The sequence below is a fragment of the Grampus griseus genome, assembly GCF_964374135.1.
Source record: "Grampus griseus genome assembly, chromosome: 14".
NCBI lineage: Eukaryota > Metazoa > Chordata > Mammalia > Artiodactyla > Delphinidae > Grampus > Grampus griseus.
Genome location: NC_139008.1, coordinates 60,730,847 through 60,747,796, shown reverse-complemented (window position 1 = coordinate 60,747,796; position 16,950 = coordinate 60,730,847). Strand labels below are relative to the sequence as shown.

The window sequence follows — 16,950 nt, the reverse complement described above, 5'->3', positions numbered from 1 at the left end:
AGCAGGAGCAAGGGCCTCAAGGAGAGACCTGGGCAAGGTCTTGAAGAACAAGGAGGGCTTGAACAGACTGAGAAGAGAGAGGAAGGCAAATCCAGTGCCAAATGGGGAATTTCGCCAGGTGAAAGGAAATCGGGTGTAGGGAATCTGGAGTTCGTCATGAGGCCTGAGGGCAACTGGAGGCTGGAATTGGAGGCAGAGGAATGATTGGGGAGTCCCTGGCCCTCTCTTAGAGGACCCACTCTAGGGCTGACCAGTCATCCATACCCCATGCCCCATGCCAAGATGAGCACAGCTGCTGGGCCTGAATTTTTGACATCTTCTTGTCAAGGGTTCCTCCGGTGGGCAGCCAGGGCCAGCAGGACTGCAGCCAAGGTTACAGCTTTCAGTCCCAGGACCACAAGAGTGAGCACAGACAGGAGGCCTGGGGGACACAGAGGAAAGCTCAGGAAGGATCCCAGCTGAGCCCCCAACAGCCCACACCTCAGTGCCTTTATGCTGGAGTTGGGTCAAACTTCTGTATAACCTCTGGGGCCTCATCCTTTTTACCCTGGAAGAGATCAAAGACCTCCCATCCCCCTGTACCAGGCTCAAAGAACCTTTGCCCAATATCCTACCTGTACCTTTAATCATCTTGACAGCATCTCTGACCTCTGATAACAATAGAAAATTGCTTTCGTTATAGACTGCTCAGCTCCTCTGTCCCAGGCCCTGAGCTAAGCACTTCCTAATTGCCTTATATAATCCTCAAACTAATCTTGCAAGGTAGGATAGCAATCCAGCTTGTATAGATAAGGAGACAGATCCAGAGTGGGGAAGTGATTTTCTCAGGTCTACATGTGTCAAAGTAGTGATGGGACCAAGTGGTTTGGCTCCCAAGAATGGCAGGAACAGGGCTGAGCATCAGGGAAGCTAACCTGGTCACCTCTATTCCAAGTTCGCCCCAGTTATCAAGTGCCCTTGAGTATACCTTGAGGTGATGTGACAGGCACAGTTCTGGGCACTTGACACATGTGGCCCCATTAGATCTGTACATAACCCCATGAGGTAGGTTCTCTGTTTCTTATCTCCCTTCTTCCCCCTAGATCACAGAGCAGGGCACCAGAGATTCAAGGAGTAAGGCAACTTGTCCATAATCTCACAGCTAGAAAGGGGCTCAATCCAGGAAGCCTGGCTACAAAGCCATGTTCTTCAGCACTGTTAAGCACAGCTTCATAGTGCAGCCTTGCTCTGAATTACGGGGAGCTCACCACCTCGTAAGCAAGACTGCCCACTGAACAGTTAGCACTGACTGTTAGAAAGTCCTTCCTTTGACTGAGCTTTAATGTGGTTCTCTGGGTTCTGGTTCTGCAGCTGAGATGGAGTCCTGGGAACTGTCTTAGTGGCAGAAGGGCCCTAGAAGTCTGGGACTGCACCTTTCCCGTGGCCAAGCCATCTCTGACCCCATTTACCTGTGGGAGCCTGGTTACCGCCACTGGAGATAGGTACACTCACCTGATGGAAATACCTTGGCTGCACGTTCATTGGTGAATTCTGACTCTTGGAGAGAAGTGTGCTTAGCTGCAAGGGAGAGAAGTGGTCTCACACTCCCCTTTCTTTCTATCACTCCACTTATTGAGTCCCTGTGTTAGGAGCTGGGGTCCCTGAGATGAGTCTGCCAGTTTCTGCCTGGGATGGGGGCTAGAAGTCAAGCCCTGTAGTTAGAATCGCATGAGCCTCTCTGGGGTAGGGACAATGCTTGCTTCATTGCAGTGTCTGCAGCACCTAGTACAGTGTAGAGTAGTCAACAGGCATGCAATAGATGTTTGTTGAATCATTAACAGTCTATAAAATGTTCTGTGGAGCTCAGAATGGGGATAAATTAACTCTACCTGGGAGAAGGAGAAGGTTTCACAGAGGAGGGGCTATTTGTGCTGGGCCTTGAAGGATGAGTAGAAGTTCTCCGTAGAAAAGGAGAAAGCATTCCAGGCAGGGGGAATAGCTTATGTAAAGACCTTGAGGCTAAGAAGAGCTAGCTTGTTTGGGACATGATGAAATTTTCCTTGTGGACCACCTCCCCCTCTCCCCCAACATCTCCTAAACCACCTGTCTCACCTTTGACTCTCAGCCTGGTGCCCTGTCCAGATAGGTATTGCCCGTTGGGTTTCCTCTGAAACTTTACACAGTAATAAGTGCCTGAATGCTCAGTGGAGATGCCATGCAGAAGAATGCTGAAATCATTGTTGGAAGCCCGGACCGCTGTCACATTGGGGTAGGAGATACCTCTAAAGTTGTAAATGGCCTCCCGGCTCAGACCAGCTCCCCGAAACCACCTGATGGGTCCGGGGGGACCATCTCCAAGCACCGTGCAGTTCAGGAAGACAGTGTCTCCAGTGGTTGCCAACACCAACTCCTGGGGTTGGATGATCCAGAGGTCTGGCTCTGGGTCCCCAGCTCCTGCAGCCAAAGAGAGGACTTTGTTGTTCCCTCTCTCCCTCCATAGTCCAATCATTTCCTCCTTCATATCTACCCTCCCTTTTCTTCCCCTGTTTTCTTCACTCAGTCACTCCCTCCCGCATTCCCTTGTTATTCACTAATTGATTCACTCAGTAAAGGAATTCTCAGTACCTACTATGTGCTGATGCTAGGATTGGGGAAAAGGAAGCTTGCTAAGACCTACAAATGTCCTGCCCTGGAGAAGTTCTCAGTCTGGGGGTGGAGATGGTCCAGAAAATCCCCCTGAGGTTGGAAACCCAGAGGACTGCAGGACTAAGAAGCTTGGAAGGAGTCAGAGAAGACTTCCTGAAATGCTTGCATTAAGTTAAAATGAACCCCCCTCCCCACCCCACCACACATACATGGATACCCTCTATGTCAACGGTTTACGGGGGTTTCATAAACATAAGTTCTTCTATTTCATCACCTGAATATCCCTTGAAGTAGGAATTTTGTTGCCTATTTTGCAAGTTAAGCACTTGAAGGAGAGAGAGCTGAAGTGACTAATTTAAGAACACATTTCTACTGAATGACAGACCCAGGATTTGGGTGTCCAGGTCACCAATGGTGGACTTATAGATAGTATGACTGGTTACTTGGGGATTAAATGATCAGCCCCAGTTCTTGACTCTCCTCTGATAGTGTGGCACATCCATACTCTTGCTGTGGATTCATGGTGGCCAGGTACACTTCCTTGTCTCTTAACTTTGACCTTAGCCATGTGACTTGCTTTAGCCAATGGGCTGTTAGCAGATATTATATGAGTAGAAGCTTGAAATGTGCTTAGGGTGTTGGGACTTGCCCTCTTGTGCTTCTGCCATCTCCATGAGAAATATGTACTCTGGCCAAACTTCTGGACCCTGGAATGAGACATGTAGAACAGAACCACCCCAGCTGCCTGTAAATGTGTGAGTGAGACATACTAATTGTTATATGCCACTGAGATTTTGTGTGTGCAGCATGATTGTGGATAAAGGTGACAGATGCAGGGAGACAGATCAGAGCAGAATGCTATGACCTGCAGGGCCTGATACTCACTCTTCACAAGCACGGAGGTGCCCTCGTCCAGCTTCTTTCCTGAGTGCTCATTCAAGCCATCAAGTCTCACACAGTGGTAGCTTCCAGCATGTTTCGCGGTGACATTGTGGATATAGATGGAATAGTCGCAATTAAGTGGTTCCAGTGTCTTCTGGATCATGGGCATTACCCCGGGGAAGAAGCCATGCTTGAAGTTATAAATTTCCTGCTGGTCCTGGTTGCTCACCTTGACCCATTTTATCATGCCATCAGTGCAGGAGCCGACTACTGTACACCTCAGCAGGAGTGTCTCACCTTCTGCCACCAGCATGGGGCCTTCAGGTTGCAGGACCTGCCATTTACCCCCCTTGCTCTGCTCAGAAGCTCCTGCAACAGAGGAAGAAAGGCCTTGTGCTGGGCTGGAGGGACTTGGAGCCCTAAGAGGCAAACTTAACATAAACCAGCCATCAGCTGGTCAAGAACAATTGCTTAGAACACTTGAGGGGTGTTGTTGGAGAGGGAAGTGAAAGAGGAGATGAGGCAGCTGGCTGGAGAGAGAGAGAGAGAGAGCAGGGCTATTAAATGGATTACTTATGAGTAATAGATGGCACTTGAGTGCTCACCATGTGCCAGGCAATGCATGTATTATCTCATTTATTCCTCCAACACTCCTTAGAGGTTGGCAGCATCATCCCCATCTTACAATAGAAGACATTGAGAACCCAGAAAGAGTTAGGTAGCTTTCCCAGGATCACTGCTAATTGGGCTGAATTTTTCTCCCCCACAAATTCATATACTGAAGTCCTAACTCCCAGTACCTCAGAATGAGATTCCATTTGGAGATAGTGTCTTTAAATAGGTGATTAAGTTAAAATTAGGTCACATAGGTGGGTCCTAACCCAAATATGACTGGTGACCTTATAAGAAGAAGATAGGTTGAACTATTGAGTTTGGCTTGAGACTGGGCACAGAGAAGGAAGGCCAAGCCCTCCCAGTGGAAGTTCTTCTACACCTGGGTTATGAACAGCAACTCAGGTACTCCCTCCAAGAGCTCTGTGAGGTTCTCCACTTCTGAGAGAAAACTAATACTCAAGGAGGTGCAGAAACCTGAGGGGAACCATGCATTCAGTAGGTGTCATGGCCAGGATTTGGACTCAGATCAACTGCCTCAAGATTCTGCTCACTACAGGTCATCAGCTTTGTGCCTCGAGTTTCCCTTCATCTGTGCTTCCATCAGGCCTTGGGAATAACTTGGTCTCATTCCAAGACTTAAGTTTGTATCGCGGTGTTTCTCAGTTGGGAGTGAGGTAGGGGAGGAGAATGAAGCAAACATTCCCTTCTAACAGGATCTAGGGAAGGGTTGTGGAATTCTAAATTAATTTCCCCTCATCTTCAGCTAGGCATGCACCATTAGCCACTAAGAACTGCCTCATAGCTGTGACCAAGTGACACCCCACATTCAATCCTAGGAATTTCGTTTGTCCTTAGTTCCAGGAAGTTCAGCAAACACCCACCCCCAAACACCATTATTTGAGTCAGTCAGACCTTGTTCTCTCTAATTCTTTCTAGTCATTCTTCCCCTGGCCTCAGGTAGTTTCCTCACATGGATGTGCTAAACTGTGCCCATCACTCATCACAGGGCTGAGAATAATGCCTGCTCCCACCTGTAATACTGGAAAACCTCATGATCGACAGGGCAAAGGGTAGACTACACAGAAGGGAGTACTCTACCTAGAGAGAGGTGCTCTGGTCCCACCTAGCAAATCTAGAAAGCAAGGTCCCAAAATAATAAAATATAGTAACATTCTATTGTGAGGCTTATAATGCATGTGTAGGTAAAGTTAAGGCAATAATAGAATAAAGGCTGGTGTGGGGAGAATGTTAGTATACCATCATAAGGTTCTTATACTATATGTGAAATGGTATGATATCACTTAAGGTAGATGTTGATAAATTACAGAGGTATATTATAAACCCTAAAACAACTACTAAACTTCAAAATAAAGTTATAGCTAATAAGCCAATAAAGGAGAGAAAATAACATTATAAAAATATTAAATTACCAAATGAAAACAGAAAAAGAGGAAAAAGGGAACAAAGAACAAGTAGAACAAATAGGAAAGTAATAGATTTAGACCTAATCATATCAAAGATTACTTTAAATGTAAATGGTCTAAATATTCCCTGTAAAAGTTAGAGATTGTCAGATTGGACAAAAAAGTAATATCCAACTACATGTTGCCTACAAGAACTTCACCGTAAATATAAAGATGCAAATATGTTAAAAGAAGAATGATGGAAAAAGATATATCATAGTAACACTAATCAAAAGCTGGAGTGACTATATTAATATCAGATAAAGTAGATTTTGGAGCAAAAAATATCTCCAGGAATAAAGAATGCCATTTGACAATGATAAAGGGGTAAAATAATCAAGAAGACATAAAAACCCCAAGCATTTATGCACCTAATAACAGAACTTGAAAGTATATGAAGCAAAACCCAACAGAACTGCAGGGAGAAACAGACAAATCCACAGTTACAGTCTGAGATTTCAATATCCTTATTTCAATAGTTGATAGAACAAATAGGCAGAAAATCAGAAAGAATACAGAAGATTTAAAAATACTATCAACAACTTAGTCTAATTGATATTTACAGAAAATTATACCCCCAAATAGCAGGATATACAGTTACTTTCAATTGTACAAGGAACATTTACAAAGATAGAGCATGTTCTGAGTCATAAAAAAGTCTCAATAAATTTAAAAGAATTCAAGTCATGAAAAGCATGAACTTTGACCACAATGGAATTAAATTAGTAGAATCAGTAACAGATGCCACGAAAACTTCAGATGTTTGAAAACTAATACATGAGTCAAAGACAAAATAAAACGGTAATTAGGAAGTATTTTGATCTGAATGAAAACGAAAACACAGCATTAAAGTTTGTGGCATGTTGCTTAAGCTGGTGGATATTTTAGCATTAAATGCTTATTTAGGAAAGAAGAAAAGACTTAAATGAATGACCGTAGTTTCATCTTAAAATAGAAAAAAGGAGCAAATTAAATCAAAAGTAAATAAAAGAAAGGAAACTACAAGGATCTGAGTGAAAATCAATAAAGTAGAAAACCAAAAACAATAGAGAAAATCAACAAGAATAAAATCTTTGAGAAGACCATTAAAACTAATACATCTCTAGCCCTTCTGAATAAGGAGAGAAGGAGAGCGAGAGAAAGAGAAAGAGAGAGAGAGTGTGAGAGCCATAGATAGGTATCAGGAATGAGAGAGGTGACACCAGTACAGTTTTTACAGATATTAAAAGGATAATTAGGCATTGTTATTAACAAGTTTCATGGCTATATATACTTAACAACACAAACAAATTTCTTGAAAATCACAAACTACCAAAGCTACCTCAAGAAGAGATAAATAGATGTTTCTATCTATTTAAAACATTTAATTTGTTTTAAAAACCTTCCCACAAAGAAAACTCCAAGTCCAGATAGCTTCACTGGTGAATTCTACCATATATTTAGAGACAACACCAAAATCTTGATCGATAAAAGAACAAGTTGATAAATAAAAATTAAGAACTCTTAAAAGGAGTTCAAAAGACACTTGTGAAAGAAGAAAAGATAAGCCACAGAGTAGGAACAAATCTTTGCAAAGCATACATCTGATAAAAGGTTTGTAACCAGAATATACAAAGAATTCTCAAAACTCAATAATAAGAAACACAATTTAAAAATGGGCGTTGAATGGACCCTCATCAAAAAAAATGCACGTGAAAGATATTCAACATCATTACACATTAGGGAAATGCAAATTAAAACTACAAACAGATATCACCACACACCTTTTAGAATGACTAAAATTGAAAAGGCTGACTATACCAAGTGTTGGAAAGGATGTGGGGGAAATGTTATCCTCCTACACTGATGATGAAAATGTAAAGTGGTACAACCACTTTGGAAAACACTTTGGCAGTGTCTTAAAAAGTTAAACAATCACCTACCATATGATCCAGTCATTTTATTCTTAAGTATTTTCCCAAGAGAAATGAAAGCATATGTCCACACAAAGACTTTTATATGAATGTTCAAAGATGCTTTATTTGTAATAGCCCCAAACTGCGAATAACCCAAATATCTGTCAATAGGTTAGTGGAAAAACAAACTGGTTTATCCATAAGGTAGCTAGAAATGAAAAGAAATGACTATTGATATGTGCAACAATATGAATGAATCTCAGAATAATTACAATGAGTAAAAGAAGCCAGGCAAACAGGAGTATATACTGTATGATGTTTGTTGTATAAAGTTCTAGAAATTGCAGACTACTCTATCGTGATGGAAAGCAGATAAGCTGTTGCCTGGGGAGGAGGAGGAGTGGAAAGGGTAAATCACAAGGAAACTTTTATGGGTGTTTGAGGTATTCCTCATCTTGATTATCTTGGTGATAAGTTCACAAGTGTGAAATGCCCACAAAACTTGTCAAATTGTACACCTTAAATATGTACAGTTTATAGTATGTCAATTATACCTCAATAAAGCTGTTAAAAAATTTATAAAGATGAAGCTTCTGTGTGTGATGAGAAAGGGAGAACTAATGGAGTAGAGGCAGTGGGAGGAGATGAGGGCTCAGAAAGTCTCATGATTCTTATCCCAGTTGGGGTGAGTCTGGGAAAGTGAAATAGCAGGGAGGAAACTGGAGCCTGGAATAAGGCCCTGTGCCCCACACCCCTCTCTCTCTCCCTTTCTTGATTCTCCTTCTGTGTTGTCACATGGACTTTGGGAATTGTCCTCGGTGCTTTGTCTCTACCTTAGCTGTGGAGCTGGACCATTCCCTTTCCCACAGCTCTGGGATTTCTTTCCACCCATTTTCCATCTGCATGCTCTTGTTTTTCATGATTCCTATTGAGGGGTTCCCTTTTGGAAGCATGATAGAAATCAACATTTTTCAAAAATATTTTGAATATATTTTATCCCGGTTAGTTTAGATATATGATTTCCTAACCTAGTGCCTAACATGTAATGGACACTCAAAAGTCTTTGTGAAACGAGTTAATAAGAATTACGATTCACATTTTCCTCGAGAAAACCAGCTGGAAGAAGAGAAGTGGTGCCCCAAGTCACAGCCAGTGAACGAGGGAGCATCCAGGTCTGACTCCACACCAGGGTCCCACTGGGGCCTCTCTTGGGGGTGACAATTCTGGAGGACCCTAGGTGTGATGAACAGAATCTGGACCTCAGTAGGGCTTGGGGCAGAGACCCACATGGGCAGGTGGTGGAATGAGCCCACTGATAGCCATGCATCTTGTCTGGTGGATCAGAGGGTTCTGGGCTCAGAGGGTGAGTTGTATCCAGAAGGCCCAAAACTCAGCAGCTAAATCAGCCTGATCCTGACTTAGAGGAGACATGGGTATGATAATAATAGCCAACAGTTATTAAATCTTTACATCGTGCCAGGTATTTATAGGCATTATCTCATTGAATCCTCCAAACAAAGAGGTAGGTCCCAGGATTAGTTGCATTTTGGCTCATGGATGTTTGATTTGTATCGTTGCACAGGGCCCAGAGCTTAGACAGGCCTCATGCTTGCCTTAATGCTCTACTGCTGCTGTCTTAAAATTCTTAATACTTTTTTTTTTACATCTTTATTGGAGTATAATTGCTTTACAATGGTGTGCTAGTTTCTGCTTTATAACAAAGTGAATCAGTTATACATATACATATGTTCCCATATCTCTTCCCTCTTGCGTCTCCCTCCCTCCCACCCTCCCTATCCCACCCCTCTAAGTGGTCACAAAGCACCGAGCTGATCTCCCTGTGCTATGCGGCTGCTTCCCACTAGCTATCTATTTTACGTTTGGTAGTGGATATATATGTCCATGCCACTCTCTCACATTGTCACAGCTTACCCTTCCCCCTCCCCATGTCCTCAAGTCCATTCTCTAGTAGGTCTGTGTCTTTATTCCCGTCTTACCCCTAGGTTCTTCATGCCCTTTTATTTATTTATTTATTTTAATTTTTTATTTAATTATTTTTTTCCTTAGATTCCATATATATGTGTTAGCATACAGTATTTGTTTTTCTCTTTCTGACTTACTTCACTCTGTATGACAGACTCTAGGTCCATCCACCTCACTACAAATATCTCAATTTCGTTTCTTTTTATGGCTGAATCATATATATTGAGAAAACCATAATTCAAAGAGTCATGTACCAAAACGTTCATTGCAGCTCTTAATACTTTTTGAACAAAGGACCTGTACTTTTATTTTTCACAAGGCTGGGCAAATTATGTAGCTGCTCCTGGGCTGAGCCTCACCATTTTTATATTTAATACAGTACCCCTAGAGAAAGGCCCCAAAGAGCAGTTCTTTGTAGATAGGCATGCAAGTGTCTGAGCCAGAACCCGGCGGTATGAGCCCAGAGCCTGGCAGCTTAACATCCCTGTGCTGCCCAAGAAGTTCTGCTTCTCTCAACACTTGGTCTGCACTCTGCTGGGATCAGGAAAGTTCTCAGCTCTCCCCTCCCCCTCCATCTTGGTGGGGTCAAGCCCCTCCTGGCACCTCTCTGTGGGATCAGCCAGGGGTGGATCCTGTTCTGTCCCAGATCCTACTCACCCCAGAGGACAAGGAGCAGTGCCAGCAGCCAGGAGCGGGGAGATGAATGAGCCAGGCGGGTAGGAGTGGGCATCACTGGGGGCAAAGTGTGCCTCCCGTGGTCTCCTAGACTGGCCACCATTCCGTTCTCTGATCGATGTTGGAGTCTGAAGTGAGATCTGTGGGCAAGGCTTTTTCTGCTTCTCATGGCCAAGGCTACTTGGGGATATATTTTCACTACAGCAAGACAAGGCTGCTGGTGTAAGAGGAAGAAGCTGGGTGAAGAGGTTTCCGGCTTTCGTGTCTGAGCAGTAGTTCCTGTAATCACTCTGTCAAAGACTTAACCTTTTCCAGACCCTGTCCTTGGCATCCTGGAAGGGAGATGAGCATGGCTGTCATAGTGTGCCCTCAAGTCAGCCTGACTTTGGATCAAGAATCAGGTCTGCCTCTTCCTGGCTGTGTGACATTTCAAAGTCACTTGTCATCTTTGAGCCTTTGTTGCCTCATTTGCAAAATGGGGACAGTAACAATCCCTTCCTAAGAAAGGTGTTGCAGGAATGATACATGTGTGTGAGGGCTTAGCATAATGTAAAGGCTAAACATATTAGCCATCATTATTCATAATATGTAGGAAATAGAGGAGGTGATATTTGCTTAAGAAGGATTTATTATAAAGAAAGCTTCCCAGAGGCCTCCTTTTAACATTGCAGGGTGACACACACTCTCTTCCTAATTGAGTAATCTTGGGCAACTTTCTAAACCTCCATTTTCTGGGGTCCAAATGTAACACACTCGGATTGTGCAAAAATCTGTGTTTTGTGGCACCTTAATTTTCTGTAATTGATCTAAACTTCCTTGGGACCCCCCCCCCCGCCCCATCATGCTACCTATCAGGAAGGAAAAGATTAAGTGTGCTAATTAATCCCAGGCTCTTCCAGGTCTGACAGCCTCTTTAGCTGCACTGTTTGGATTCAAATCTTGGCTTTACACAGATCTGGCTGTGTGACCCTAGGACAATCACTGATCCGTAAAATAAAAATAAAAATATGCTTGCAAGTATGGGGTGGAGTAAGCACTGTATATGCTGCCATCATTCTCTCTTAGGTTAACTCAGTCTTTTCTAGAAAATAAAAGAAGGTCAAGCTTTCAGTTCTTCCCTTCTTCTTTCCTAATGCAGATGGTCCTGGGTGCAGAGGAAGCTGAAGTTTCTTTCTGGGGTAGAATAGTGGGCCTTGGGTTTGAACACTGTCTTGGCGTCTGGGTCTGTCTTGGAGGTTGGTCTAATTTCATCCCTGAGCACTTTTCACTGGGTCTGTCAAGGTGTGGCTGGTCCTGTATGGCCTTTGGGACCTTTCATTGGCACCACTGCTAAATTGCATTGCTTCCTCTACTTGTTCTCCTGTTGAGGAGGCCCATCTATTGGAACCTCTTTGAACAGATCACAGGCCTAGAAAATTCCACCAGACCCTCAGGACCTCCATGTCATCCTCACAGGGGAACTTTTGAATCAGCCACTTATCTGTGTGAATTCCATTCTCAGCTATTTCTTTCATTCTCAAGTTTTTTAAAAATTAGTTTAATTTATTTTAATAGGTAAGGCATTGTATTGGTTAGCTACTGCTGAGTAACAAATCATACCAAAAATGTTGTGACTTAAAACAATAACCATTTATTTAACTTGTGATTCTGTGGGTTGATAATTTCATCTGGGCTCAGCTCCATTGTTCTTCATATCTCTGCTGATTTTTGACTGGTATTGCCATGCATTCGAGATCTGCATCAGGTTGGCTAAATTGCTTTGCTACTGGGGTTGGCTGACTGTTGCCTGGGCCACCTCAGTTTTCCTCCATATGGTCGCTCATTCTCCAGGAGGCTAGTCTGGGCTTGTGCAGTTGAGAGGGACAGTTTTGAGAAAGAGCAGAAGTTCTAAGGTACAGTGTCACTTCTGCCACATTCTTTTGGCCAAAGGAAGTCACAAGACCAGACCAGATTCAAGGGATGGAAAATAGACTTCACCTCTTAATAAGAGGAGCTGCAAAATCAGATCGCAAAGGGCATGGATACAGGGAGGGGGTAAAGAATTATATATATTTTTGTAATTTACCACAGGCATCCATGGGGTTCAAAATTCACACGATTTAAAGTCTCCTTCATAGGGCTCCCTAATATTACCTTCCCTAGGGTTAACCATGGTTGCAAGTTTCTGGAGACATTCAGTTCCCTCACTATTTCTGATCTGTTGCTCAGATGTCAGGTTGAACATGGTCCCTTGTGTGGTCTGTGGCACCCTAGGAAGGTTCCTGGACACCCTAAGAAGCCAGGTCAAATCCCTTCTTCCCTAGGATTTCTAAATACACTTGGGGTTTGTATACGCCATTCTCACCACACCCCAGAGTTTTGACCCCAGGGTATGGTTGCCAGGACCCTAGCATCTCAACTCCTGCTCTTCCTCCCCCTTACTTGCCACCCTCATCAAATCATAGGGAAGACACCCCCTTCTTTCTTTCTGTAGGGACTTTCCTAACCTCAACTGTCTTCTGAGCAGATGGTCTTCTTTGTTTTGGCTGGAATCCCTTTGGCCCCCTCATTGAGGCAACAAGTCTTAGGCTCCATCTTTGATAAGGGACAGAGCTGCACAGGAAGGACTGGACTACTGTGAGGAGGAAAAATGCACAAGGAAGTATATAAAAAATATTAAACTTGTCCCTTCACCATAAAAAGATGCCATATGATTAGCATGTGGGGCACTGGCTCCCAGTAATTTCTCAGTATCTAGGAGCAATGATTCTCCTCCTGGTTTAGTGGACTTGGTACTTGGTTGTTGCAGGAATGGTGGTGTCTATTACTAGCTTGAGGAGTTAGTCTAAATTGTTTTCAAAAGGGGCAACTGAGGTATATATAAATCACAAGTCCACACTTAACATTGACTTTTTTCTCTCTGCAAAAACGGAACTTTGTAAAACAACAGCTTCTTCATTGTTTACCACAAAATGGAAAACCCAGTAAGCAAATCTAGGGAAAATATTCAACCTCATCAGCAAAAACAAACAAAAAACAAAAAATTAAAAAACAGCACTGGTGTTTTTGTAATCAACATTTATCTCCATTCCTTTCTCTGTTCTCCTCTTTATCAGAGGAGCTAAACCCTGGGGACCACATTTTTCAGAACTCCTTGCCAGGTTTGCTTGGGATTCAGTTCTACTGGGGAGAGATGCTTGCATTAGATTTGGAAGGTGAAAGAGAAGGAAAGGCATGATTGCCCCTCTAGAAATGGAGAGGGGAAGATGTGTGGGCATCAGAAGGTGACAAATGTGAGGTTTTGCAGTGGCCCCCACCATAAATCACTTGTAAGTCACAGGCAGCTGTGACCACTGGTGGTGGGTTCCTATGAATACTGCAGATTCTTGGTTCTTCCGAAACTAGGAATAAACTAGGGAGCTAAAGCAGTGAGGATGTCCAGTGTTCTGTATGCAACAAATCTCCCAGTTTCCATGAGAATAAAGCAGGATTGCATGGCTTTTTTTCTTTTTTTGACCTGAACTTGAATTCATCTAGCATCATTTCAGCCATTTTCTTTTTCTTCCTTCCTTCCTTCCTTCCTTCCTTCCTTCCTTTCTTTCTTCTTTCTTTCTTTCTCCCTCTCTGTCTCCCTCTCTGTCTCTCTTTCTTTCATTTTTTGCCTGGGCCACGTTGCGTGTGGGATCTTAGTTCCCTGATCAGGGATCGAACCCACGCCCCCTGCATTGGAATAGCAGAGTCTTAACCACTGGACCGCCAGGGAAGCCCATTCTCTTTATTTAGAAGAGCATTTTGTGTCTCATTAATACTGAAGCCTCTAGGTCCTTGAACTTGCAACTTGTCCTGTCCTGTGGCTTGATTCCCCTTTTCTGTCTATTTTTTCTTATTTTATGTCAAATCCCATGACATGTTTGTTGGTATTGCTTTAATTTTTGTTGAGATATGACTTACAGAGTAGTGTATGTAAGGAACAAAAATGTAGCTCACTGAAATTTTAGATTTTTAAAATTTCTGTATACACGCATGTAATCACCACCTCAAGATATTGAGGTTTTTTTAAAAAAATAATTAATTAATTTATTTATGGCTGTGTTGGATCTTCGTTGTTGCATGCAGGCTTTCTCTAATTGTGGCGAGTGGGGGCTACTCTTTGTCGCAGTGTGTGGGCATCTCATTGCGGTGGCTTCTCTTGTTGTGGAGCACGGACTCTAGGCGAGCGGGCTTCAGTAGTTGTGGCACTCAGGCTCAGTAGTTGTGGCTTGTGGGCTCTAGAGCACAGGCTCAGTAGCTGTGGCGCACAGGCTTAGTTGCTCTGCAGCGTATGGGATCTTCCCGGACCAGGGCTTGAACCCGTGTCCCCTACATTGACAGGTGGATTCCTAACCACTATGCCACCAGGGAAGTCCCCTGCTCCTTTCTATTCAATCTCTGACTCCATAGGCAGCCACCAATCTATTTTCTGTCACCATAGATTGGTTTTGCTGATTCTTGAATTTCACATAAGTAGAATTATACAATGACTGGTGTCTGGCTTCTTTCACCCATCTTAAAGGGTTCTTTTGTGGATTATTTTTCTTTATTGTGGTTAAAAATATCTCCTACCAAGAAATCTACCATCTTAACCCTTTTAAAATGTACAATTCAGTAGTGTCAAATATATTTACATTGCTGGGCAACAGATCACAGAAAATTTTCATCTAGCAAAACTGAAACTATACCCACTAAACATTAACTATCCAGCCTTGTCCATGGCAACTGCCTTTCTACTTACTGTTTCTATGATTTTGACTACTTTAGATACTTAATATGAGTGGAGTCATGCAGTATTTTTCCTTTTGTGGCTGGGTAATTTTGCTTAGCATAATGTTCTCTAGCTTCAACCAAGTTGTAGCATGTGATGTAATTTCCTTCTTTTTATGGCTGAATAATATTCCATTGTATGGACATACCACATTTTATTTATCCATTTATCTGTTGATGGACATTTGGGTTGCTTATCTCTTGCTTATTGAGAATAATGCTGTGATGAACATGAACATGCAAATATCTCTTCAAGATCCTGCTTTGAATTCTTTTGGATATATACTGGAGGTGAGATCGTTGGATCATATAATAGTTCTCTTTTTAACATCTTTATTGAAGTATAATTGCTTTACAATGGTGTGTTAGTTTCTGCTTTTTAACAAAGTGAATCAGCTATACATATACATATATCCCCATATCTCCTCCCTCTTGTGTCTCCCTCCCATCCTCCCTATCCCACCCCTCTAGGTGGTCACAAAACACTGAGCTGATCTCCCTGTTTTGTGCAGCTGCTTCCCACTAGCTATCTATTTAACATTTGGTAGTACCTATATGTCAATGCTACTCTCCCACTTTGTCCCAGCTTACCCTTCCCCCGCCCCGTGTCCTCAAGTCCATTCTCTACGTCTGTGTCTTTATTCCTGTCCTACCTCTATGTTCTTCAGAACCTTTTTTTTTTTAGATTCCCTATATATGTGTTAGCATACGATATTTGTTTTTCTCTTTCTGACTTACTTCACTCTGTATGACAGACTCATTTTTAAATTTTTTGAGAAACTTCCATACTATTTTCCATTCCCACCCACAGTGACCAAGGGTTCCCATCTCTCCACATCCTTGTCAGCACTTGTTATTTTTTGTTCTTTTAATAGTCACCATCCTAATGGATGTGAGATGATATCTCATTGTGGTTTTAAAAATTTAATTGAGTTTTTAATTGAGATATTGTTGACATCTAACATTATATTAGTTTAAGGTGTACAATACAATTATTTGACATTTGTATATTGAGAACTTTTAAGATTCACTCTCAGCAACTTTCAAATATTCAGTAGAGTATTATTAACTATAGTCACCATGCTGTACATTACATCCCCATGACTTACTTATTTTATAACTGGAAGTTAGGGCATTTTGACCTCCTTCACCTGTTTTGTCTCCTGCCCCCACAGGTTCTGGCAACCACCAATCTGTTCTCTGTATCTGTGAGCTTGTTTGTTTTAGATTACATATTGTGAGATCATACAATATTTGTCCTTCTCTGTCCAACTTATCTCACTCAGCATAATGTCCTTAAGATTCACCCATATTGTCACACATGGCAAGGTTTCATTCTTTCTTATGACTGAAAGGTATTCCAATGTACATATACACTGCGTTTTCTTTATGCATTCGTCTGTCAATGGACGCTTAAGACGTTTCCATATTTTGCCTATTGTAAATAATGCTGCAGTGTACATGGGGTGCATACATCTTTTTGAGTTAGTGTTGTCATTTTCTTCAGATAAATACCCAGAAGTGGAATTGCTGGATCATATGGCATATCTATTTTTAATTTTTTGAAGAAGATCAATACTGATTTTCATAGAGGTTGCACCAATTTACATTCCCACCAACAGAACACAAAGGTTCCCTTTTTTCCACATCCTCTTCAACATTTGTTACTTTTTGTCTTTTTTATAATAGCCATTCTAACAGGTGTGAGATGATATTTCATTGTGGATTTGACTTGAATTTCCCTGATGGCTAGTGATGTTGAGCACATTTTCATGTGCCTATTGGCTGTCTGTATGTCTTCTTTGGAAAAATGTTTATTCAGATCTTCTGCCCATTTTTAAATTGGGTTGTTTGTTTTTTTGATGTTGAGTTGTATGAATTCTTTATATATTTTGGATATTAACCCCTTATAAGATATATGATTTGCAAATATTTTCTCCCATTTAGTAGGTTGTCTTTTAATTTTGTTGATAGTTTCCTTTGCTGTGCAGAAGCTTTTTAGTTTGATATAGTCCCACTGTTTATTTTTGCTT

At 42.1% G+C, this 16,950-nt stretch overlaps 1 protein-coding gene across 1 annotated transcript; it reads right to left on the bottom strand.

The window, feature by feature from the left end:
• Positions 1-323: 323 nt before the first annotated feature.
• Positions 324-10,241, bottom strand: SIRPB2 (signal regulatory protein beta 2; the record flags this gene model as incomplete). Its single annotated transcript, XM_082670569.1, has 5 exons — positions 324-421; positions 1,492-1,557; positions 2,092-2,433; positions 3,511-3,876; positions 10,121-10,241. The coding sequence occupies 5 exons, from the start codon at positions 10,239-10,241 to the stop codon at positions 324-326; spliced, it is 993 nt and encodes a 330-aa protein (XP_082526695.1).
• Between the last annotated feature and the right edge of the window lie 6,709 nt (positions 10,242-16,950).